Genomic DNA, 25003 nt, shown 5'->3' on the forward strand with positions numbered 1-25003 from the left:
CCTCGGTGGAGCAAACTACTGGAATTATTGTGATATGTCATGGATACTACTGATCTACCCTTTTCAGGCTTTGTAGTATCCCAAGCTGTTTTTTTTTTTTTTTCTTTTCTTTTCAAAAGCCTCTAAGTAGACATTGAATTGAGACAGCAATGGCCTGAAAAATAACTGCTTTTAAGTAGGTAACAACCTGGCTGTCTTCTAAAGCTCTCCTGAGTGTTGGCCTCAAAAAGCGTCTTCTGTGTAGCCTCTCTTGAATTAAATGGGAACTAAAATAATCAATGCCAGCTGTTTTTGTGTGTTTAGAGTTATATGGTTTTGATTTTTTAGGACAGATTAAAGCTGTCAGGTGACACTACCTTTTCCTGACATGCACTTCCCTCATAAGCACACAAATTTCTTAAATTTCTATCAAAGTGTGGATCTGAAAGATAAAGGGGTGGCAATTCTGAGTTGTCAATCTTATACATGCATTAAGTGAATGATGGAAAAAAAAAGTAATTTCTCATTTTATGCCTGAATTTTAAGGCACAGTATGGGATTGTATAATCTAATATGGGAATGTAAAGCTAAATAATTCCAGGTTTTTCAACTGCAGGCTGTTTCCTTGCTTTAACACTGTTATTTTCACAGAGATGGGTGTTTCGTAGCCTAATTGTAAGCACATTTAAAGGACAAAAATGCTTGCATGCGTAGCTTCTTTCTTTCATAGCTGCAGAAACAATCAAGTTGTCTGCATTCTGCAGAAAAAAAAAGGAGAAGAAGGAAGCAGGAAAAGATCCGTAGGGGAAGAATTTTGTCACCACCTGTAATCTAGTGTTGTGATGAAGTCTGCTGTAGTTTTTCTCATTAGAAAACCCCTGTTGTAAACACAGGCGTGTTCTATGAAACATAATCAATATTTAGTCAGTGTTTAATTCATTTACTGCTCTCCACTAGTTTCCGGCCAGGCCTTAAATGAAGCAAATTTAAGGACATCACATTTTTCCAAATTTCATTAGAAGCAGAACAGTGTAATTAGTGTTTTCTGTCAGGCGCTCGCTGGATTTAAGGTGATGTTTATTCGAAGTCGCACTGTAATCTAACAGCATGACAACTAGGTTCGATAATTAGAAATGGAAATTTGTCCTATTTATTCACTGAAGGTTTTGTCAGGCCAAAGCTGATACTTGTTAAGAAGCTGTGAAAACATGTATAAATTCTGTAGCATGTATGTAAATTTTTTTTTTACTGAAATTCACGCTATTGAATTAAGTAACAAAGCCATTGGTGTAGAGTAAATGAGTTGAACAGAAGGTCAGACAGTAAATTAAAGCTTACCGATGATTAAGTGAAAAGAGTTCAGTGAAAGCAGTAAGGCTGGTGCATATCAAAGTTTCTTATTACTGGTCAGTTAATATTTTCTTATGGTGAATGCAAAGACTTACTGTGTTCTTGCAGTATGCTGCTAGTGTCTGGAGAATCGAGGCTGCCTACAGAACAACAAGGATTTACTCTTACTGCATTTTCATGGCCATGTATTTGACAGTCTCAGAGATTCTGCCTGTGATGGAAAGCCTTCGGTTTTATAAATCAAAGTAGCTGCATGTGTAGAAGCCACTTATATTGAACAAATGGCTTATAAATACATTTTGTGTGATTACTTTCCTTAAATGAAGAGGTGTAAGGAGCATTGCAGCTATTTATTTGAATTGCTGGTGCCAGTTGGTCACAGCGGAGCTGACTGACTTCCCTGTTGAGGAAGGTGTCTTCTTTGGGAGGACCACTGATGATTGAAGTCAAAAATTTGTTTCTCCAGATTATTTTCTCTGATTTTTTATGCACACCCACAGGTCTACTAGCGGTATAAGCCTGGATTTTACTCTCCTATTTCCACTGGGCATCTGACAGAAGAATGGCTAAGCAAGCATTGAATAAAACTTTCATTAAAAAAAAGAAACAAACAAACAAACAAAAAACACACACATTTTCCCTATTTAATAATTCTGCATTTTCTTTAGTTGCCTTTGGAAAGGTGTAGAGTGTGCTTGTAGCTAATTACCTTCTGGTTTCCATTGTTCTTAGCACTCTTATTTTTCTAGCAAAGCTCTCTTACCCTCAGTATTTGTTCACTGTATGTTGGTTTACTTTCTAATGCAAAACCCACACAGGGGACCACTTCAAAAATAGTTACCCATTTTCTGACATTCTAACACTCCACATAACTTTTGCCTCATCTTACCTAGCATGTTTCAGGTTTGTAAGACTTGCAGCCTTATTTCTCCCAAGTGGGACTTTTAGAAGCCTAACATCACTGTTTATAGGTGGTGACTAATGTGTGTTATATGAACTGTTTTGGTTCTAAAAAGTAAAAGGTGAGTGAAGAACCAAATTAAAATATCCTGAGTAATACCATTCCTTGTAAGCCTGAGAAAATTCTGAACAGCAAAAATTCTGCAACATATTGTGAGACATTTTTTTGCTGGCTGTTGTAAGAATGGCAATTCTGTCTCTTTTTGTGTCATAGTTAAACTATGAATTCCTTCAAAGTGAGTTAGGGCTCATCACAGGAACTTTAAGTTGAAGTAAACATTTCTGATATAGAGAAAATGTCAGAGAGATGCAAATGTCTTTTTTGGGTTAATCCGCTTTTCATTTTATAGGAGGAACTATATACATGCAGTCTGTATAGAAGCTTTTGTATAGTGTCTTGTGACATATATGCTGGAAACCAATAAAGTCATAGTACTTTTATGTTCAGAGAAAGCTGTTGCACTTAAGAATTATCAGAATGTGGATAACCTCAGTAACAAAACGTGAGAAGCCTGCTTTGCATTTTGCCTATTCTCCAGAAGTAACTATACCTTGCATTTCAAAATACACATTTTTTATTAACAATTACTGTCATCTAACCTTACCGCTCAGAGTAGAGAAGCTTCACTAGGGTTCTCCCACTTGTCTCTGCAAGCTGCAGGACAACTAAAATATTACATTTCCATTTTAACTTAGCCTGCCATTGTATCAGGAGGTACCATTATTTTGCTTGCTCTTCATGGCAGAGTGATCAGAGGCTGAGACTCTGGAGGGGCGGTGCTTTGCAAGGAAGAAATACTCATTCCAAAGTTGTACTTCTCTTGGTCCAGGTTTGCTGTGCTGGTCTTCTCTCTTCCTTTTGCTGGTTGGACTACCATAATCGCAGTCTGGCTGCTGCAGTAGGATCTTCTTAACCCATTATTTGTAAAGCGAACAACAGACTAAGTGATACGACTGAAACTTGAATCCAAATCGCATTATGCTGTCTGGGTCCCAGAATCAGTTTTGACTACAAATTCAGGTTTTCAAAGACTAAATGAGATTAAAGCCAAGTCTAAAGTTACTGAAAAACAGACAGCTTTTATGTGTAAATCAAACTTCTCTGTGATACAGAACTTCGGGAAACAGCAGCTACACATTTGCACAGCCAAAACTTGTTCTCCAATGGAATATATGTAGTAATTCAAAATCTTTGAGGGAGTGGTGCAAACTTTTCTTTCTAACTGTAAGCCCCAGAGTCTACAGTTCGCTCATAAGACTTCCTTCTTTAAATACTGCTGCCAGATTCTCAGTTATTTTGTCTTACTCCACCAATGTCACAAGGTTGGCTACACTACTGAAAATGGCTTAAAAGTATTAGGAAGGGTTGGAGTGCCTCCAGTTTTGGGGAAATGCTACTGGCAGCTTAAACCAGGGGAAACTCTTAAGATACATGGTTCATCTGTAGTTAATCTGCTCAACTTCTTTGTTGAGTTTTCCCTTTTTTTTTTTTTTGGGGGGGGGGGGAGCTGGCTAGGCTGGGAGGGTTTTGAGGTTTTGAATGCTTTACCACTGTATTTACCAAACTATCTACTTCTTTAAGTATTAATTATAAGTAACTGTCCATTTATTGTACTACTTTCTTGATAACTTTTGGCATACGTTGATGAAAGCTTTTGTTGATGGACATTTGATCCAGAAATAAAGCTCTTTTTTAAAATTAGACTGCCCAGGTCCTTTGTGTTGTTCTGTCCATGACATGTAATGTATACACGTACTTAAAAATGTATCGTATTAAAATACTGAAATGTGTACTTAATTCTTCAAATAAATGCAAAGAAATAAGCATAATGTGAAAAACTCAAATTATAACTGATTACATTATTAATGTGCATTTACTGTATATTTTGGCTTGCAACTGCAGGAACCAACATTCTTCTTCCTGCTCCTCCCCCTTTCTAGCCCTCCACCCCCAACCCACTCCCATTCCCTGCAGAGCATGGTTTTCTTAACCATCGAATGAAGAAACAAAAAAAAAAAGACAATTTAAGTCAGACTACTTGAAATGAAAGCCTATTCAAGATCTAGGCTCCGTGTTTTATCTTGAGTATTATTGTTTAACTGAAAACCCAATTGCACACTTGCAGATATAATGGTGCTTAGTAAATTGCACAAATTTAAAGAACATTTTGTTTTAAGTGAAGATAAAGTCCTAATTTGCAGACTAAGTCATATGATTCCCCGTGGTGCTATTTGTAGTGCCACATAGATTTATTTGTGTGATTTTTGCAAAGTTTTAGTGCAACTACATTAATCCTTTCTCTCAGGTTGCTTCGCTGTAATTCCTCTAAGAGTTGAAAAGTGACTTTAAAAATATTTATTAGTCACTCCAAGAAAGAAATCGAGAAACTTTTGGTTTAAACGGTGTCTTGTTTAATGACTGCTTTTAGCACGGTATAATTATTTTGGAGTGGAAATTAATTAGTCTTGAATATTACACGCCTGTGTGTGCGTGCACGCTTCTAGGTCAGTTCCTGAAGTTCATAATTAAAGAATCTAACTGTGAAAATTGTGTATTTTTGTAGGGCTCTAGCTGACATGAACAATGATGGGAGGATGGATCAGCTGGAGTTCTCAATAGCTATGAAACTTATCAAATTAAAACTACAAGGTTATCAACTCCCATCTGCACTGCCTCCTGTCATGAAACAGCCACCTATTGCTCTGCCTAGTGCACCAGGGTTTGGTAAGCTCTTCATTGTCCTCCTGGTTAGCTTGTGTTATAGAACCTAAGTGTAATTTGATTTTCATTTTATGGCTTCTGAAACAATGGTACTTGGACCCAAAACCAAATGCTTTCACTTCCATGAATATGCTAAAAGAAAAATGTCAATGAGTTTTGCTTTTAGCACCCAACCATACTCCATAAAGTCACCTGGGGTCGTGTTTGCTTCAAGCCTTATACTGCTCCCCATATGCTCTGAATAGAAGTGTTTGTGAGAAAAAAAAAAAAGATAGACCACCTAGCAGGGCTAGTACATTACAAAGTAATGGAGTTTTTATTTAAACTATTTTTATTAATCTGTATTTTTAATTAAGGGATCTCCAGCTTTGGCAATACGTTTTTCTTGATTTTGTACAAATCAGGGTGGAATGCACCCCTCTGCTTTCAGTTTGATAACTAAAAGCAGAACACCTCACCGAAATGGCCTAGAACAACCGCTGATTCACTTCGTGCGGTTAGTACTGCCGAGTTCACCATCATTTCAAGGAAAGTAAAATAGGATAGAGGGAGAAGCCAACAGGGGTTTATGAAGGGTATTCATAAAGATTGAATACCCTCAGAGAGGGTATTCAAACATTCAGGCTGCCCGGGGAAGTGGTGGAGTCTTCACCCCTGAAGGTTTAAGGGATGTGTGGACGACGTGGCACTAAGGGACATGGTTTAGTGATGGGACTCACTAGCTCAGGTTCATGATTGTACTTGATGATCTTGAAGCTCTTTTCCAACCTAGGTGATTCTATGATTCTATGTTGAAAATATCTAACTGAAGCTGAACCTCATGTTTGACACCTTGATATTCTGCTGTAGTGAGAGGTCCTTTACCTTTCTGGTTTAGTCATTGCTGTAACTGGGGTTGGTTGGTGCCTGAGAATTACTGCCGTCATTATGAAAAGGGAACAATGCACTTGATAAACAGCATACGGTCCTGTTGTTTGATTACTTGTTGCTTACGCAAATTTTACAAATTTTTATTTCTCATTGTAAGAAATCAGTGAAGTTGAACAAAACAAATACTGCTCCAAGTGAGAAAAGGCATTATAAAGTCACTCCCCAAAAAACAGCAATTTTCCATGATTTTCTTTTTTGTTATTCACTGTAAACTTGACCTCAGCTGCTTGCACACAGCCTCATTCTTCCCATTGGCATAACTGGACCTCCTTATGCTCCCTGTTATCCATGCAACTGTGCTTACACCTAAAATACCTCATTACTGTGCTTTATCCTATTAGCTTTGCACTGTTTCATCTTGACAATAGTCTGCAAGCAGTTATCCTGAAGCTCGTTCCTTTCAGCTGTGGCTACATGTAGACTTCGGGTTCATTACTCACTGGAAGTTGACAGTACTGCTCTTCATTTAGTTCAAGGGAAACAATTCTTTTCTTCAGCAAATGCTAATTGACTTTTTTTTTTTTTGTCAGTGTTGCATCCAGTGTGATCTTATATGCATACATTATAAAATGGTATTTTGTTCCCTCGACATTGTTTTATGCTGCCCTGCCATGGTAATGGTGCAGCGGACTGTAAGAGCTCTTTAGAGGGGTGTGTAGAAGTTTCCATTTCGATTTGTTCTTTAATTCTGCATTTACTGCTGGCTTGCGGGCTGCCGGTAAAGCGTTACATCACGTTAGGAGTCTCTAAGTCAGAAAAAATGTCTCCTTTTCTCCCCCGTAGGTATTGGGGGCATTGCCAGCATGCCATCTCTTACAACTGTTGCCCCAGTGCCAATGGCATCAATTCCAGTAGTAGGAATGTCTCCGCCGTTAGTATCTTCTGTTCCCGCAGCAGCAGTGCCTCCCCTGGCTAATGGAGCTCCTGCTGTTATACAGCCTCTGCCTGCTTTTGCTCATCCTGGTATGCTACCTACTGAAACTCTTTACTCTCTTGCTATTAACAAGTTAATTTGCATTTTCTTTGGATCCGGAGAAAAATAGATGTGGAATCAGCTACTCTATCTTATTTTAAAGAATGGTTTTGGATTAGGACTGTACTTTGGTTTAGCCCAATGTAATTGGTTAGCAAACTTGTTAAAAGAATGGACATGCTATGCTGTAACAGTCAGTCATGTTGAGCAACAGTGTGATAAATCAAGCTTGCCTGTAAACTGTAGACTAGAAATTGGTCTGTTGCTACCTATTTATAACTATTGAGTTACTGCTATTTGTTGGTATTACTTTAAAATACTTAATACTTCTTAAAGGGATACTATCAAAAGAACCATAATATATTTTTTTTGACATTAAGAGCTAAATGAATGTAATTGAAATTATACAATTTAAAATTCTAGTACTAAAAAATACATGCATTTTCTTATTTACAGCCACGTTGCCAAAGAGTTCTTCCTTTAGTAGATCTGGTCCTGGATCGCAGCTAAACACAAAACTGCAAAAGGCACAATCATTTGATGTGGCCAGGTAAGTTGCTGTACAATGAATATATGTTTGTATCTGGTTCCTCCTTGTTAGCAAAACAACTTCTCAAACAAAATTATTCTCTGAAATAGTATTTACTTGCAGAAATCAATTCCTGCTGAGATACTACTTCAGGATTTCATAGGATACTGTGGTTTTACAAGGAATGGCGATGAGTAATGAACAATTGAAATGTAATAAGCTCTTACAGTATGTGTTGATATAGTTTGCAGGCTCTTGAAAACTAAATTTTTAGAAAAGCATATGATTCCATAAACATAATTTGCATTGTATACTAATGCACAGGCACTCTCCTGTTAGTGTGGAAACATAAGTAAAATTAGCAACTGTAGGGTTATTTTTAAATTTTTAAAATAAATATATTTAATATATTAAATTTTCCACTGTCTGCTCAGTGGACCAGGGAAAATGGATTTGGTGGGTTCAGTTCAATTTTTTCACTGTTTGTTTGGTATGCTGTCAGAAATGCTTGTATATATTTTTTTTTCCCTGAAAAAAAAAATACAAAGTTTGCGTGTGCCTAAAGACAGAAAAACTACACTTACTGGTTTTCAGTATGAAGACTCGTCAGACTAGCAGTTAAAGACAGGGTAAAATAAGATATTACTTCCACTGACTATGCATTTCCTATCATATGTTTAGGTAAAAGCTTATAGCTCCTCTAAACCATTTAGGTTACTTAATTTCTCTGCTAGTAAAGGAAAAAACAGCAACAATCTTAGGCCCATCATTCATCTTTTCCAAAAAAACAGCTTCTAAGACATAACAAATGTTTTGAAATATGAAGTCAAAATTGTTGTGGTTCCGGGAATAGAAGGGAATATTTGGAAAAGAAACATTTCTGGATAAAACTTAATCTCTGTGCAGCACTTCATCCTGTTGTACATACCACTTCATGCTATTGAATGTAATACCCCTCATCTCTATCCCTTTTTTAATTCTAGTGTGCCTCCTGTGGCAGAGTGGGCTGTACCTCAGTCATCAAGACTGAAATACAGACAGCTGTTCAATAGCCATGATAAAACAATGAGTGGACACTTAACAGGTATTGAAACAGTTATTGTTGTTTCCTTTTTTGACTGCAAAAGGTCAATTACAATAACATTCTAAATGCTGTTTAGATGGTAAGAAACTCTTATCTCTCCAGGTTGTCATTGACAATATTTTTCTGTTCAAATTTCCCAATTCCTTAATGATCTCTGATATTTAGTATCCTTTTCTTACTTTCCCGTCCTGTATTGGGAAATGATTCTTGGAAAGGGTACAATGTCTTTTGTGAAATCTTCTGTAGCCATTTGTTATGTTCGACTCATCCACTGATGGGTATTCCCATCCAGTTTCAGAAGTAGAATAGAACAGTACTCTGGCTTAGTTCTGAGAGCATCTTTGCTTTTCATAGCTTTTTTTTTTTTTTTTTTTTTTTTTTTTTTTTTCTTTTTGAGGGTTGTGGAGGACAAAAGGGTTATCTATTTTTTAGTGTTTTCTTCTTGAGGGGCCTAGGGATAGCAGTGTGTATAGCCCATTCACAATGATAACATCTCTTTGGTGGTACCTGTTTAAAAACAATTTCTGCTTGTGCAATAACTACATGGCAATACAAGGAAAGGAGAAACATGCTTATATGCTTATTAACCCTTGTTTTAATTTGTTAGGTCCACAAGCAAGAACTATTCTTATGCAGTCAAGTTTACCCCAGGCTCAGCTGGCTACAATATGGTAAAGATAAATCTAATGATTTCTACCCAACTGGAAACTATACTTAAACCTCTATAGTGTATCTTGTTTTTTTCTCCTCTTTTCAATCTCTCTCCAGTGATAAATCATTATATTTTGCTCTTTTGAATGTTTAACTTTATAAACCAAAGCCTGCACTCTGCACTGCCATGCCTTTATTAATATTACTCCACAAAACCAAAAAAGAATGTATTTTACGTTATACCCATAGGTGTTTTATATGTTGGGTTTCAATTTTGGGGGTTTCAGGCAGATCAAATGTTCAGCATTCTGCCTTCTACATCCTCAATCATATGTGATACAGCACTAGTGAAAGTTACACATTTGCACAGGTAGTACAAAAGGAAACTTAATCCAGAACCGTACTTTCTTTGGGGCCCGTCTGCCTTTTACATGAATTTCTAAGGCTTATTTTCAAGGATCTGGAGTTATGCACTGCAATTCATGAATTTTAGCAGAATGTGTCTTGGCTTTTCTTTTTCTTTCAAGTTCTTGTTTGCCAACGTTTATTGTGCTCTTATGATCACACGGATTAGTCTCTCTTTTCTCTTATACTTTTGAAGGTCATATATTCCTATGTACTGTGTAATGTTTCTATTTCATTACTTGGTAGTACTTAGTTACCATGATTTATGGTTATCTTTGGTGACTTCTCAATGGCTTTCACACTGCTTCTGTACATTTTTAATTTCCAGTTTCTCTCTGCAAATTATTTCTAATTAACCTCTATAATTTAAAAGTCTTCCCTCAAACACCACTGTCAACAAAATAACCTGTCTGACTTCTGTTGTGTGAGGATGTCAACGATGTTGTCACTGTAGTGTGATGGTTACGTTGCACTTACTCTCTTTGCTAAGCACTGATGGTTTTGTTATATGAGAAAACAAACACTCTCTCCTCTGTTTCCTAACAAAGCTACTATAAGGAATAAATAGCAACCCGATCATCCAGCAGATGATTAGTCAGAAAATTCTCTGCTTGTTGCCAGTGCTTAAGTAGGTTGTGTGGGCAGGGGAATGACGTCAGCGTGCTCCAGGATCTAAACAAAGCTGTTGTAATTTTTGACATTCAGAACTGCCGGGTCTATTGAGATAAGGAATAGACTTTATGCCTTTGTTGGCCTAGGTATTGTTCCCTTTCCTGATTTTTATTCTCTGGCAGTGGTACCACTGGGGCAAGGCTTTTCAGTCTGTATTGGCTGTAGACTCACCTTGTTTTAAAGGTGGATTCACTCATTCATAGGCACACAAGATAAAGTACCGATGTTCAGCATGTCAGCTATTTTGTAACAGCTGTTTCGGGGACAAAGATGCGGACCCATACTGTTAGAGTAGCTGAATTATATCCTTGCATGCTCCATTTTCATTCTACCAGCTTGTTCCTGTGCCTCAGCTTGTTTCTGTGCCCCAGCCTGAGCAGCTCAGTAACACAGGCGTGGACCAAATGGGGCTGTCGTAGTCTTCTAAATTTAAATCCCATAAACAAAGTCCTGTACCTTGAGAAATCAAAAGCATAGATCAATTGCTCACCTTAGATTTTCACAGTATCATGAGACATTTTCCTTTAGGATTAGAGTCAGAAGCATGCTGGAGAAAAAAAGCTGATATTTAGGCTGTTAAATTTTGTACAAAAAGCATCTTAATATGAAGGTGTTTTTGGACATTTCATGAACCTGTTGGAGCACTGGTTTTAGGCCATCCTGAGGCCTGACTGCATCTTTTTTTTTTCCTGTATGCATGCCAATAAAGTGTTTTTGTGCTCGTCTAGGCTAAAACATTAATGATTTTGTTTTTAATGCAAATGTGTGCCCAGGAATGCAAGAAGTAGACCAAATCAAAAACTTCTACACTTTCTTGAACAATATTGTGTAGTGGATGTTCACAAGGTGTTCAAGAAAACTCCATTGATTAACATTATTTACATAGCTTATAGTACAGGCAGCACTCAAAAGCAAGAGAAGTAGAAACCATGGCTGTAACAATAGTTTCAAGGAAGACATGCAAGAGAAATATGGGAAATAGTGATGCATTTGGTTTTTGCCTTTTATTTGTTTTAAAGAAGTAAAGAAGTGTGAAAAACTAATCGAAAAATGAATCAATTTGGAATTGAATATACCAAAATTGTGCTTTTTAATGGTGATTTTTAATCTTTAAGAATGTACTTATTTTTTGTATCTTTCCTTTAAAAAGGAATCTTTCAGATATTGATCAAGATGGAAAACTTACAGCTGAAGAGTTTATTCTGGCTATGCACTTAATTGATGTAGCTATGTCTGGTCAGCCACTGCCACCTGTACTGCCTCCAGAGTATATTCCACCTTCATTTAGGTAACTGGTTATAATTCTGGAATCTCACTCCTAAATTTTTGTTTCATTTGGGAAAGCTGTCCTGTGAGTGTAAAGGGCAAGAGACTGAAAAGTAACCCTCCTTGATTTTGTGCTGCGTAAAGGGCATTTTTTGGTTTTATTAGAAGAGTTGGATGCTGAAAATAGCTCTGTCACAAAAAGTCCTTGTAAGAATACAGTTTTTGTCAATGTTTTATGCTAACAGACCTTCCAAAACTTACTCAGTCTGGCTACTTGAATTTAAAGAGTTGTAGTTCAGGCTTATATTTCTGTACAGCAAATAAGATGTATTAGAATTCAAAACATGCCCTGCATTTACACTGTGGCAAATTCTGATGTTTTTTTAAACAGTTGTATCTGTGAATAGTAGTGCTGAGTCAGTACTTCCATTTCTCTATTTCACTTTTTCATGGAGAAATGGGTAGGAAGACAGTTACAGCGATGAGAAAAATGTTTGCATATAGTCATAGCTTCATGTTCTTTATACTCTTGAAGATTACAATTTTTTGTTTCTTCTGTGTGGTGTCTTGTTTTCAGCTTGACTATAGTGAGCTCTTTCTCTGTCTTTGCAACTTTTGTTGTAGTTTAATTCCCCGTTTCCCCAGCTTCAGACTAGTCACAAGTAAGAGATCTTGGTGATAGAGTTGAACACATCTGTAAGCTGCATGATGCTGTGAACTTTGAACTAGGGTGCTTAGGTCACCAGTGTGTGCTGTTGGGACTCTGGGGGGTGCTGTTATTTTAACGGCAACTGCAGATTAAAATGCTCTGGACAACGCTGAGGGAGCATTAAATATCACTAAACATTACATCATTGCATTTAATTTATGATTTCATCATTAAATCATAAATTTGGCAGGCGTAGGTTCTTTTAAGCAACTTGGAATTGTCCTTTTATTGACAGAAGAGTACGTTCTGGTAGTGGCATATCTGCTGTAAGTTCAGTATCTGTAGACCAAAGGTTACCAGAAGAACCAGCATTAGAAGAAGAACAGCAGCAACTGGAAAAGAAATTACCAGGTGAGCAAGCATAAATAGTGATGTACTGTGTGCTGTTATCGGAGAGATCATCAGGTTATATTCTGGGAAGTTCTAATGACATGTTAAAAAATATTTTCTTTCCAAATCAGGTTTTGACATGACAGAGGTATAACCAAGACAATGCTTGGTCCAGCTAATTCCTGACTGTTGTATGGTCCTTTGTCACTGACAATGGACATATGAACAGCTTTCAGGCTGCTTATGTTATGCACCCTCCATAGAGGCAGCACTTTGCAGCCCTATTACAGGACTACGGTGAAAACTTTTAGTACCTCCATCTTCTGACTTTGGTGTGGTATAGTTTGTCTTACAGAGGCCTGTTTCACTGCAGTCTGCATAGCAATATGCCAGTTTTATACAAGCTTTAGCAGCTCTGTTTAAAAAATTAAAATAAAAGAGAGAAGTATAGTGTCCTGGATGCTAAATGGCAAGAAACTTCTTTACACTTCTGACCACCCCCTCACACTTCTTTCTTTTATTCTGTTCTGTTCTGTTCTATTCTATTCTATATACAGTGGAAGATGTAGCAATATGATAAATGTATACAGTGTGATAATAATGGTTTTCTGTTTTGTTCTAAACTCTTTTTTTTCTGGTTAATTTTATTGATTCCTAACGCTGTTTTGCCTCTTTGATCACAGCTTAGATCTTAGCTGATGTTTTCAGAAGACTGTCCACTGTAATGCCAACATCCTTACACAATATTAACTGCTTTTAGAGTCCATGACCATGTGTGTTTAGTTAGGATTATTTTCATTCCCCAAATGTGCTGCTCTGTATTCATTAATATTTGAATTTCCTCTGCTTCCTCATTGCCAGATCACTCAGTTTTGTGAGATTCTTCTAAAGCTCTTCACAGTCAGGTTTTTATTTTAATACCTTGAATATCTGGCCTCATCTCCAGAAGCTGTCTTGTTACTTTTCAATCTCTTCCAGACCATTGTTGCACACTGAACAGCACAATTGCTAGTAGAGATCTTTGAAGGAGGCTACCAAGAATCTTTCTGTCATTGTGAAAGTTGGTAATTTATTTCACCCCTTAATTCCAATCTTTTAACTGCTTGTTAATTCCCAAGGACCTTCTGTCTCTTTCCAGCCCTTGTCTTTGGTTTGTATTTTATAACTAACTGCTGCTAGCAGTCTGCTGAGTAATTCCTGGCTGTAGAAGCATGAAGTGAGATAGCAGGGACTGCTGAAGCAGACCTTAGTGAGGTCTCACAGTGATGTGTTTGGTCACAGGTGAGATATGACTCTCTTACACATTTTGAGGTGTAAGTCTTGTGCCCTTGGAATTACAGGATTTTGGGGTACAGTTTGTAATGCCAGGAAGGTCAACCACTGCGCTTGGCTTATTTTCTTTATTAGGCTTCAAAAACACACAGGCATCCTTTTATTGACCTCATCTGCTTTTTCTTTCTTATTGATAACTTTCTTATTGATAAAATTGGGTGGGGACAGATCTCAGCCCTCTACTATATTTGAGAGGTAGCTCTTTCCTGCATTGGCTCTTCCACATGGTGTCACATGTAGTCATGCATACTAACTCTGTGTATTGGAGCCTCTGCTACTTTGACCAGCATGGGATTAGACTGACTGGATTATAGCTTTCAAGATCATCACACTGTCTTTTCTTAGTGACTGGTGTTGCATTTGTCCTCTTCTAGATGCACTGAGGCTGATTAAAGGATGGATTGCACAGCCGAGCTAGTATCACAGGATCACAAAATAGTTGAGGTGGGAAGTGACCTCTGTAGGTCATCTGGTCCAACCCCCTGCTCAGATGGGGCCACCTCTTGTAGTTCATGAATTTTGTATATGAACTATGGATTAGTATTGTCTGGGTTTGGCAACCTGTTACTCTTTATTTTCTTGGCTTTATTTTTGTTCTAAAGCTATTTGTTTCCAGTTTCAGAATAACTGGACTGTATAAACCTTTTATTGTATTTGATGTGTAGATTTTTCACTATAAAGACCACTCATATAGTGAATGACTTCTGGATCCTTCATTGGTTTTGCTAAATCTGACTTTTTTTTTTTTTTTTTTTTCTCTTGAGGGAGGCAATTGAAAGAGTTTTTATTGCTGTTTTTTATGAACCTTCAGAAGCTATCCCGTAAACATAGTAACACAAGCCAATAGCTACTCATTTTATTTAATTTGCTAGAAGTTGGTCTCATCTGTTTTCTTACTTTGTTACCTCTAGTAGCTACCTTGATTTTGTTGAATAATCATACTTTCTGTTGAGCTTGGTTTTTCATCTTGGTGGTATATGCTTTCTTTGAGCCTTTAAGACAATGCTTAAGCAATGCTGATGCTGCTGGCAAGCTTTTTGTCCTTTTCTTTTTATCGACTTCCTTGACATAAATATAAATATATGTTTTTTCCTTTTTGCTTGGTGTCCTAAGTTGATGGGGGCTATTCTCTATCTTATCAGTATTTGTTTTAATACTGTTTGAATCTAGTGGCTAATTTTAAACATCGAAGTGATTAAATTTCTTCTTCTGTGAAAATTTGTGATTGGCAGTAAGAAAGACTTACTGACTTAAGAAAAGATAAAAATTCAGCTGTTTGGGCAGATGTCAGCCCAACATGTCAAACACTTGGTGCATGCACACTTTGAAGTGAACATATACTGTCTCTTGATTTGACTTGCATGCCAAAAAGGTCCATGTTGGGCATGATCGAAGAGAAATACAGAATATGAGGTATGGGAATGGGACATAGAGGGTAGGAAAAGAAACTGAAGGTGATTTGGAGGGAATAATTTGGAGGAACTGTGTGAGAGAGGTCTGGAGCGTTGAATAGGGATAATGCCTGATATTGCAGAAGAATGTCAGGGAACCTGTGCTGGAACTGAGGGTGTTGTTTTAGGACAACAAAAGATTAGGGTGTGAATCTGCAGGAATCTAGTCTTTCTGAGTTCTCGTCAAGAACTTAAGTAAGCTGTTTCTTTTCCTGACAGTAATGAGTGATCTTATGAGAATATCAAGTTTAAATAAGTTCTGGTCATTTGCATAATGGCTTTTTGATAATATCTTCAGCTGAACTCTTTTCCTTACTTGCTGTAATCAAAGTGATGGTTCTTGTGCTGTTACTATTATGAAATGTGTGGAGGAACTCCAGCACACTCGGGAATGTGAACTGAAATTCACACCTTAGTTTCCCTAGGATGTGGGCTTAAGGAAAACTACAATATAAATGCTAATGATAAAACCCAAATTACCTGTAGAGCTTTACTATCAGTGTATCAGAGAGCTCTTTCTAGTTCTGTTGGAAGAGTGTATCACTTTGATTCAACATAAATGGAAGGTTTTTTTAAATTACTAGCTAAGTTTAATTCTCCTTTGCCCCATGTTTCTACACACTAAAGTTACGTTTGAAGATAAAAAACGCGAGAACTTTGAACGTGGCAATCTAGAACTTGAAAAACGGAGGCAGGCTCTCCTGGAACAGCAACGCAAAGAACAAGAGCGTCTAGCACAGCTGGAACGGGCAGAGCAGGAAAGGAAAGAACGTGAGCGGCAGGAGCAAGAACGGAAAAGACAACTGGAGCTAGAGAAACAGTTGGAAAAACAGCGGGAATTGGAACGGCAGAGAGAAGAGGAAAGGAGGAAAGAAATAGAAAGAAGAGAGGTAACCAATTGGATAAAAGGAAGGTGGCTAAGTCATTGAAATCTGTGTTTGTTTAGAACAGAATGGAATGTGTATACTAAATATTTTGTCATCTTTATATTTAGTAAGTATATGTTAAAGCAATGCACTTAAGTTTTTGTTTTTTTGAAGGTGAGGAAATAGTTGTCAATCTCTTTCTTAATTTTTCAAGTGAAAAACTGGAGAATGCCAGATGTTGGAGAGAGATTTGATGCTAGTTTGGAGGATTCTTGAAGTCTTAATGTGAAACAACATATTAAATCAGAAAATTGGATCTTGGGAAACTTACTGAAATGGAATGGTATTCTGTTTAGTTGCATATCCACTATACAGTGAAGCAATAGTACTTTCAAGTGAGCATTTAAACAATTGAGCAATTTCTGTGCTTAAATTGAGAGGTGCATACTTATTCCACTGTTTAGCAGCATGTTTATATTAATGTTTTAATTATAACTTAGAATATGACTATCAGTGGTTAGAATAGTTTCTCAGAACAGATCTTTCATATCTTTGTTGTTGTTGTTTTCTTTTTTGGTTAAATGCTAAAGGCTGCAAAACGGGAACTTGAGAGGCAAAGGCAACTTGAGTGGGAACGTAATCGTCGGCAAGAACTACTAAATCAAAGAAACAAAGAACAAGAGGACATAGTTGTTCTAAAAGCAAAGAAGAAGACCTTAGAATTTGAGCTGGAAGCCCTAGTAAGTGATTGTATTGCAGATAAAACACACAAGTATGGTAATGCCTGTGATAAGGTCCTATTTGTTTTCTATAATTTCAACTTTTAATTGTGGAGTAAAAGTACTTTTTAGATCTTGATTTGTGTGACAAACCATTCTGGTAAAACAAAGAAATCTTTGTCTTTTTGTCTAAAGAATGATAAAAAAAATCAGTTGGAGGGAAAGCTTCAGGATATCAGATGTCGGCTGTCTACCCAAAGACAAGAAATTGAGAGTACAAATAAATCTAGAGAACTGAGAATTGCAGAAATTACCCATCTGCAACAGCAGCTACAGGTGAGGAAATGTTCTGTGTTTTTGTTCTTAGCTTTGTGCTCTGACGTCTTTAACTGCATCAATATCCTAAGCAAACTTGACACGAAATACATGTTGTTTCTTGTATGTGAGCAATTGCTGTAGATACTTTGTCCCTTAAAGTTTCTGTTCTTCAGTGATGTAAGAAGTGCTTCCTACACTTGAGGGTATAGCTGTGATTACCACTTCCTCCTCATGGAATCCTCTTGTGCAGAATAGTAAATAAATTGTTTAGCTGAAGATGGTTTTGGGGACAAGGAGAATCAAATTTTGTGACATTTTTATTGCATTAACTTCTGTTTCTGTGCTGAAAGAAATTACCTCTGTAAAGTGACTTGATGATCCTTTTATTTTTTTATTATAAGATAATGAACTTTCAAAACTGAAGTTACCAGTCAAACCAGTTAGTTCTTAGCCTAATCCTAGCATTCTTCTTTCCTGCTTCTCTATCTAAAATTCTCTGCCAAATTGAAGATGGGACTGATTTGATGTCTGCTTTGAGTGAAAAGTGTTCTGTGCACTTTGTAAGGGTTTCTAGATAAGCTGATAAAGGCATCTAGATGGATAAGGGATTTTTCTGTTTATTAGATATTTTATATTGCTTAAAGTTAATTGTTGACCAGTAATAGGGGCTCTCTGTGCTTCTGTACCATTTCAAAGAGGATCTTGCACTTATATTATAAGGTCTTAAAAGTAAAAACTGTCTGAAAACCCAATCCTACTGTTCCATTTCAACTTTCTAAATGTAATCAATAAGGTACATCCATTTGAACAAAAACAGCACTTGAAAAATTCATTTCTGTTTGTTTGTTTTAAGCATGCATATTTTTGGACTATTTTTCTTATTTCATAAAACATCTTTCATTTCTATTGAAGTTTTGTGTGCGCTGTTACAGCCGCCAAGAGAAAGATGTCTTTTTTGGCAGCAGCTTGATATGAAGAGTGGAATTTAGGGGTCATATTCTTGCACAGTGTTTTTGTCCACTTAATACAAACAAGGAATGCTACTACGAGAAGCTTGTGACATTAAGAACCGCAATAGTTAGCTTAAAATCACTCTTCTCTCTTTAATGAAATGCTCCTGATTGGTAAGAGAAAACGAAGTCAAACAGCATTCAATGAAGTGTAGACAGTTAAGTCACATTCACCAGTAGTGGCTCAGAGAGACAAAAAGCTGTCTGTGCTTAGTTAATGCACTTCTGACTATTTGCTTTCAAAATTGCTTCATTCACAATGACTGTGACAGCAGTCCTGTAATGAAAATTACACTTGCTGTTCTTGGTGGTTGTTTTGTTGGATTTTGGGTTTGAGGTGTGTTTTGTTTTGTTTTGTTTTGTTTTTAATGTATTTATTTATTTTAGTTTGACAGCAATAGCTATGTTTTTGTGATACTATCTTCACTCAGTTGATCATTGATCTCTACCCTAATATTTCAGCTAGTTTTGTTTGAGTGGTTTACCAAAATTATGATCCTAGAAAGAAGTACATCTAGTTAGTAGAAAACTAACTAAAAGTAAAGTACAAATTTTTATCTGAGGAGAACCTGAAAGAGGGGATAGCTTTTTCCTGAAACAAAGATGAGTATCTCAAATATCCTCTAAATTTTATTGTCTGATTTGTAGAGGAAAGAGTGAAATGGTATGTGACTTTTTTAAAAGATGATTTTGATCCTTTAAACTCTCCAGTAGATGAAGAGTCAACATCATCAATTCTCTTTGTAAGCTATTATATCTTTACCTGGAAATACTTCAGTTTAATACATCTGACACTTGATGTGGAAAGTGAGTTAATTAAAATAAGTAATTATTCTTTAACCTTTTAATTAGTTTCAAGATGGAGTTTGATTAAAATTTTGGAAGAAATCATATAACAATTTATACTGGGTGATGAAAATTTGTGCTAGTTATGTGAATCTGTGCTGTCTGGTAGAGTGGTGTTTCCAGGTGTGTTTGGAAGGATCCTGCCTTCCAGACACCTTAAGTGTATGTGTCCGAACCACGTTCATACTGTCAGCAGGGCTTCTGCTAGTTACCTGGAGAGTTTATTGCCTCCTTGATGAACAATTTGGCTCCCAAGTAACTTGGCTTTCCTCAGAATCACTGGGAGCAGGGTATGTGGTTGAGACTTACAATGAATTAGTGGTATCTCACTTTCTCATATGACCTTTTGCTCAGAGTTAGAAGAATTTTCCCTCATTGGATGAATGGGAACTTTTTTCTGTTTGTTTGTATTGGTGGTTTGTTGGGAATGAGGCAGGCCTCCTCAGGCCGATAATTTGAAAATTCTACATTATATATTGCTGTTTCTCTTTGGTTTCTACATAGGGAGTAATAGACCCATTACAGGAGTATCTGTCCTTCATGATATCGTTGAGGAGCTGAAAATGATCTACTCATGCTATAGGCAGTACAGCTGAACAGTGTAACCTCTGATAGCAAAATGCATAGCTTATCTTAATTTTTATACTAAATGAATTTATAAAGTCCTTGACCCTGCTATGCTACCTAAGTATGTCTTCAGAAACCTAAAAGATTAGAGTTGTCTGTGGTCATAAGCATATGGTATGAGTCACAAACAGGAGGCTCAGTCAAAGACTGCCATGAGCAAAGTAGGACAACTGTGAAGTCATGTCACTACAGTCTTGTCACTACAGTTCTTGTAAGAAAAATTAAAAACTTTTCACGGGACTCAGTCTGGTATTGAGTGGTTAGTGGTTTGCTTTTAGGATTGTATTATTTCATTTACAGTCCTTTGTGACAAATTGAAATTATCAGAGGTTCCTCAGAAGCCTGCGATTCAGGGTAGCAGCTGAAATAAATTACTTAGTTTGTCTGAAAAATGAGTTGTTGACACTCAGACAGCTTTATAAAATAAGCTGTTTCACATCATGCTTCTAGAATTCGTTTTGACAACTTGGAGTTGGAGGCCAAGGCTTCTGAAAGGTATATGAAGTAGCACTTCATCCTCCAGAAAGAGCAGGGAATATAAATGATCCACCAAAGGAGGAATTTCTCATCTGCAGTGTCTCCTGTAATTTATCAGTGCAAAATTGTATGAATGTTTGTTGAAATTGAGAGAAGACATAATCCTCTTTCAGGAGTACTAAATATAGAGATCTAGGAATCACATGTTCTCATCTATCAGAGTTTGTGTCACGTTGTTTTTGGCCATAATGTATTCCTTTAAAGTGAGAACTTTTTATTTTATTTTCTTTAAATAAACTGAAAATATTTGTGTTTTATTCTTATCAAAGTTGATGTTTATTTATTAAAGTGAGAAATAAACTGTTAATAAGTGCTTGTTTTAACATATCCTGAAATCTATGTTTGTCTTTTTATGTCTTGAATTTCAATTAATTCCAAGCCAATTTGCATATTTAATGGGAATCGGTTCTCAACTATGCAGCTTAAATTTGATACGCCTACTTTTTTGTACTCGGAAAAAAACACAACACAACAAACACAAAACAAGGCAGGACAAACTGGCAGAGAACTGTTTCTGAGTGGTCGTACCACACAGACAGTGCTTCTATAATAGCAATAATAAATGGTTTACTCTGTGGAAAAGTAAAGAGTTATTTCAGAAGAAACGAAAATGAGAGGTCTTACGGCTAAGGTCGTCGCTCACCTTTTCTGTCTTTTTCTTGTCTTGTTTTCTCTCTCCTTGTCCTCTACTCAGGAATCTCAGCAGATGCTTGGAAGATTGATTCCAGAAAAGCAGTTGCTTAATGATCAACTGAAGCAAGTTCAACAGAACAGTTTGCATAGTAGGTGTATTTTTTTGTGTATGTATACATTAGTTAGTAAAAGCCACGATGTTGCAATCCACAGCGTACTTTGTAATATTTTGGTATGTTTCAAGATGTGTTTTGAAAACTGTTGCTTTCTGTGACATAAAATTCTCCTTGTAAGAAAATATTTATTTCACAATATGTTTAAAAACAGGAGATTCTCTTCTTACTATCAAAAGAGCCTTAGAAGCCAAGGAGCTAGCCCGTCAACAGCTTCGAGACCAGCTAGATGAAGTAGAAAAAGAAACCAGATCTAAACTTCAGGAAATTGATATATTCAATAATCAACTCAAGGTAACCCTAGACTTTTTTGATGCTTACTTCTGAATGTTCAATTAATCATTTTCTAACTTGATTATGGAGAAATATATTGAACTGAAATGATTGATTTAGAATGTCAGTGTTGACAACATTCTGAAATCTATCATTTGTATTTCTAAAGAAAATACTACTGAGCATTCAAAGAGTTTGAATCAACTTAATCTTCAGAATTTACTTAAGAATGTATTTGAGGTCTGATTCCAGATCTATTATTACAAGTATTAAATTGCCAGTTTATGCCCTTTTGCATCAAAGAAGTGCAAGACTATATATAGTAGGTCATCAAATCTGCTGGAATCAGTACTTCAAATCTTACAGTGACTTAAGACTTCCTACTGACACACAGAGTTTTTTATCTGCTGTTCATAAGCTCATGGCTGTTCCTGAATGTAGCTGTCTGTTGTTTGTGGTTTCATGCTTTATTGATCAGTCTTTTGTTGAAACTGTGTGCTTTTGTTTATTTCTGCACAAGGAAATTACAGAAATTGCAAAAGTCAGTAGAGGAAGTGTTATTTAGAGAAGTTATAAATCAGTCTGCAGTTACGACCTTTTAATAGTGTTCTTTTTTTTATTTTTTGTAATAAAATATTCTAACGTCTAAGTACTTTATCTGCTAATTTAACTGATGGTTTCTTGTGAAAACTGACTAGTAAAATACTCAATTTCCTGCAAGATATAAAAAGTTGTGCTACAGGTATTTAGAAGGAAAAGCACAATGATCAATACATTAAAGTTTCTGTAGTCCTTTTGAAATTAGATCAGCTATGACTACATCATGTGCTTTAGAAAGGAAGGTGTATTGGAAGTTAAGCAACAAATACCTGCTTTCAATACTAAAATTACTAATAACTATAAGAAAAATAAAAAGCTGTAGACCATACCAATAGCAGGGAAGGAAGCAGAAAGGGGATAATCTCCAGAGAATCATACCAAACATAAACCCAAACTAAATATTCAATTAACTTTAAAAGGAAACAGAACAGTTTACCTTATTTGCATTTCCTCTGTCTCTCTGGGTACATTATAACATGCTGTGCTTTTTGCGTGTGTTTTTCTTTTTAACGGAGTCCTTTTGAACCAATTTGAAGATCAAAGAATATTTGTTCTAAAATTAGTGTCAGTATTTGGTTTGTTCATAGGTGACCCAAACAGTTTATAAATGGGCAGAGAGGGGGGTGAATAAGCTTAGTCCCATGACATTAAAAAAAAACAAAAAAAAGGCTCTTAAATTTATTTTTTAAAATACTGAAGGGCTCAACAAATAACAAGCTAATGATTAAAAACTGAAAATTCACATTAAACAAAGACATTGATTTATCAGAATGTCTGCCATCTGTCTTAGAATACATCATCTAATGGTAAGCTATTTTGCAGCTTAAGGGGAAAATTAATTTCTGTGTTCAAATCTTAGTTACCACTTTATATGCTGAGAATTAGTCACAAGGACAGTTTTTAGGATAACTTCAGCAGCCTTTCTTAAACTGAGGATATCCTGTTCTCGATTTCGTAATATGTAGACACAGTGCTTGACAGAAAGACCATTTTGTGATGCCGAATGTTAGTATTCTTGCCTTGCTGCAGTTTTCTGTGTTTGCTTGAAGAGAAGAGTTTAAGAAGCAAAAATGAGGCAGTGGGGCAGTTGTACTAATGAAACCGGAAGGTGGGAACAGAGAGAGTTGTATCTTCTCCGTTTTGTCATTTCACTAGATGTGCAAGATGCATTTTTGAAGGCCTGGATGTCTTTTTTGCTAGGTTTAAATATCTGCAAAGATATGCCTTTTCCTGGGCTTAGCATAGGGTGATTGTGGCAATCCCATTGGAAGAGAAGCTGCTTGGAAGATCCTGTGTGTACAGCAGTATTTGAAAGGCCATTATCCTTGTGGAGGAAGCTCTCAGAACACCTTGCATGTGAGACTTTGTGCACAAAGTTAGTGAAAGGTTTCCTGAAACTCTTAGTTTTGTTAGGGTTTCTGTGAAGTAGAAGTTCTGTCCTGAAATGAAGCCAGAACACAGCTATGTCTTAGGTAATAATGGTGCTCAACACAAAGGAGTCTAGGAACTGGAATAATTCTTTTAATCTAAACAGTCAAAAACCTGTGACAATTTTAAGAAGCTGCCATTGGAAAGATGGCTTTTTTTTTTTTTTTTTTCTATTTGGTAATAATTTCCCCAACTAACAGAAGAATGTCTTGTTTAGTAGTAACTGAGCACATAACAGGTTGATTTGATGCTAAAATATCTTGCAATTTGTATAGTTATCTGTCAACTGTACAGTGCTAACATTGAAATGTAAATCCTTTTCAAATAATATATCAAAAATTCAACCATATCTGAGGTCTAAATATAATAAGGGCTTCTTTAACTTCAAAACTAAAGGGAAATATGTACAGATGGGACACACTTAAATATTTATCTTAAAAATGTCTTTCTATTAAATGAATAAAATTTAAACTCCATTTTTAATTAAGGCTGTTCCAAAATTATCTGGTAGTTTTTAATTCATAGGCCTTTTCTATGGTGATCTGCTCTTCCATTGTGTTTTAATATATAACTGAGAGGCACACTGGATGGGGTAGCTGTTAGAACAGCAACACCTGAATTGACGCTGCCTTGGGCAGCTGTTGTTCTCCATCGAGTAATAGAGAATCGCTGGTGCTCACCTAGTTTTCTACAATACAGCTGACTTCTGGCCTAGTAGCAGAATGATGTGGTATTTTTTGTGAATTCCCAGAGTTCCTACTGCTCTCTGAGAACATATGCCAAGCTAACTTACTAGTTTTGATGAAATGCTTGAAGAGACAGTAAAATTGACAGCAACATGGAACCATGACCTTTTGTTATCATTACTGAGATCTATTCCTCATGTTTTGGCTATGAATATCTGTTCTATTATCTTCCATGTGAATACACCACTTAAATTTTGCAACACTACGATTAATTCTTTTGAAACAGATAACACTTGATCCACTGGTATCTGACAGAGAATTACGTTGAGATAGTGCAAGTTAAAGTGAACAGTTTAACTAGTGTCTAGCCTGCCTTTTTGCTGATGTGACTGTAAGGCTTACTTGATGTTCTAAGGTATTTTAGGTTACAGCTCAACTTTTTAACATATCAGATACAGTGGGTTGCACTGCATTTGCCTCCATGTTACAATTCTATGTTCTGCAGTAAGCGAATACACAAAACTGATGTTAAATTACCTCCTATTTGCTTCTTGTCTTAATAGCATATACGAGTGACTAGGGAGATAACTGAAAGTTTGTTTTTTTTGCCTTTTTTTTTTTTCTCAGTGAATCTTCTTTCATCCCTCCAAAGCAACTGATTTAAATTTCTTCCCATTAATCCTTTAGAACTCAAGTACTTCAGCTACTTCTTTTTCAAGTTAACATCTCAAGAGTTTGAAATGTTCATAGAATTGCTTACTTTTCAAAAACTTTCTGGAGCTTGAATTATTATTAATGTTTCAAAGGAAGTAGATCCAGGTATCTCTATTGAATATCTGTAGCTAGAGCCACATGGTTTGAGCTAACTGGTAGTCCTTAGAATTACCTGGCTTCTAGGGTGCCACTGTGGCCACAAAGTCTAAAAGTCTAAAGTCTAAAGCCAC

The 25003-nt window shown here is 36.4% G+C and overlaps 1 protein-coding gene across 8 annotated transcripts in view; it reads left to right on the forward strand.

Moving 5' to 3' along the window:
• ITSN1 (intersectin 1) overlaps window positions 1-25003 on the forward strand; it is a 123524-nt gene that overhangs the window by 36804 nt on the left and 61717 nt on the right. For 7 of the 8 annotated variants that reach the window (XM_038166076.2, XM_038166082.2, XM_038166086.2 and 4 more), the window contains exons 5-16: window positions 4854-5014; window positions 6725-6904; window positions 7371-7464; window positions 8427-8527; window positions 9135-9198; window positions 11406-11543; window positions 12466-12581; window positions 15971-16233; window positions 16800-16949; window positions 17124-17264; window positions 20961-21048; window positions 21227-21366. In XM_038166076.2, the coding sequence (XP_038022004.1) occupies window positions 4854-5014; window positions 6725-6904; window positions 7371-7464; window positions 8427-8527; window positions 9135-9198; window positions 11406-11543; window positions 12466-12581; window positions 15971-16233; window positions 16800-16949; window positions 17124-17264; window positions 20961-21048; window positions 21227-21366 (1636 nt within the window). The remainder of the gene's footprint in view (window positions 1-4853; window positions 5015-6724; window positions 6905-7370; window positions 7465-8426; window positions 8528-9134; window positions 9199-11405; window positions 11544-12465; window positions 12582-15970; window positions 16234-16799; window positions 16950-17123; window positions 17265-20960; window positions 21049-21226; window positions 21367-25003) is intronic. The other variant, XM_038166093.2, reaches the window with a different exon arrangement.

This window comes from Anas platyrhynchos, chromosome 1 (genome assembly GCF_047663525.1).
Source record: "Anas platyrhynchos isolate ZD024472 breed Pekin duck chromosome 1, IASCAAS_PekinDuck_T2T, whole genome shotgun sequence".
Lineage (NCBI taxonomy): Eukaryota > Metazoa > Chordata > Aves > Anseriformes > Anatidae > Anas > Anas platyrhynchos.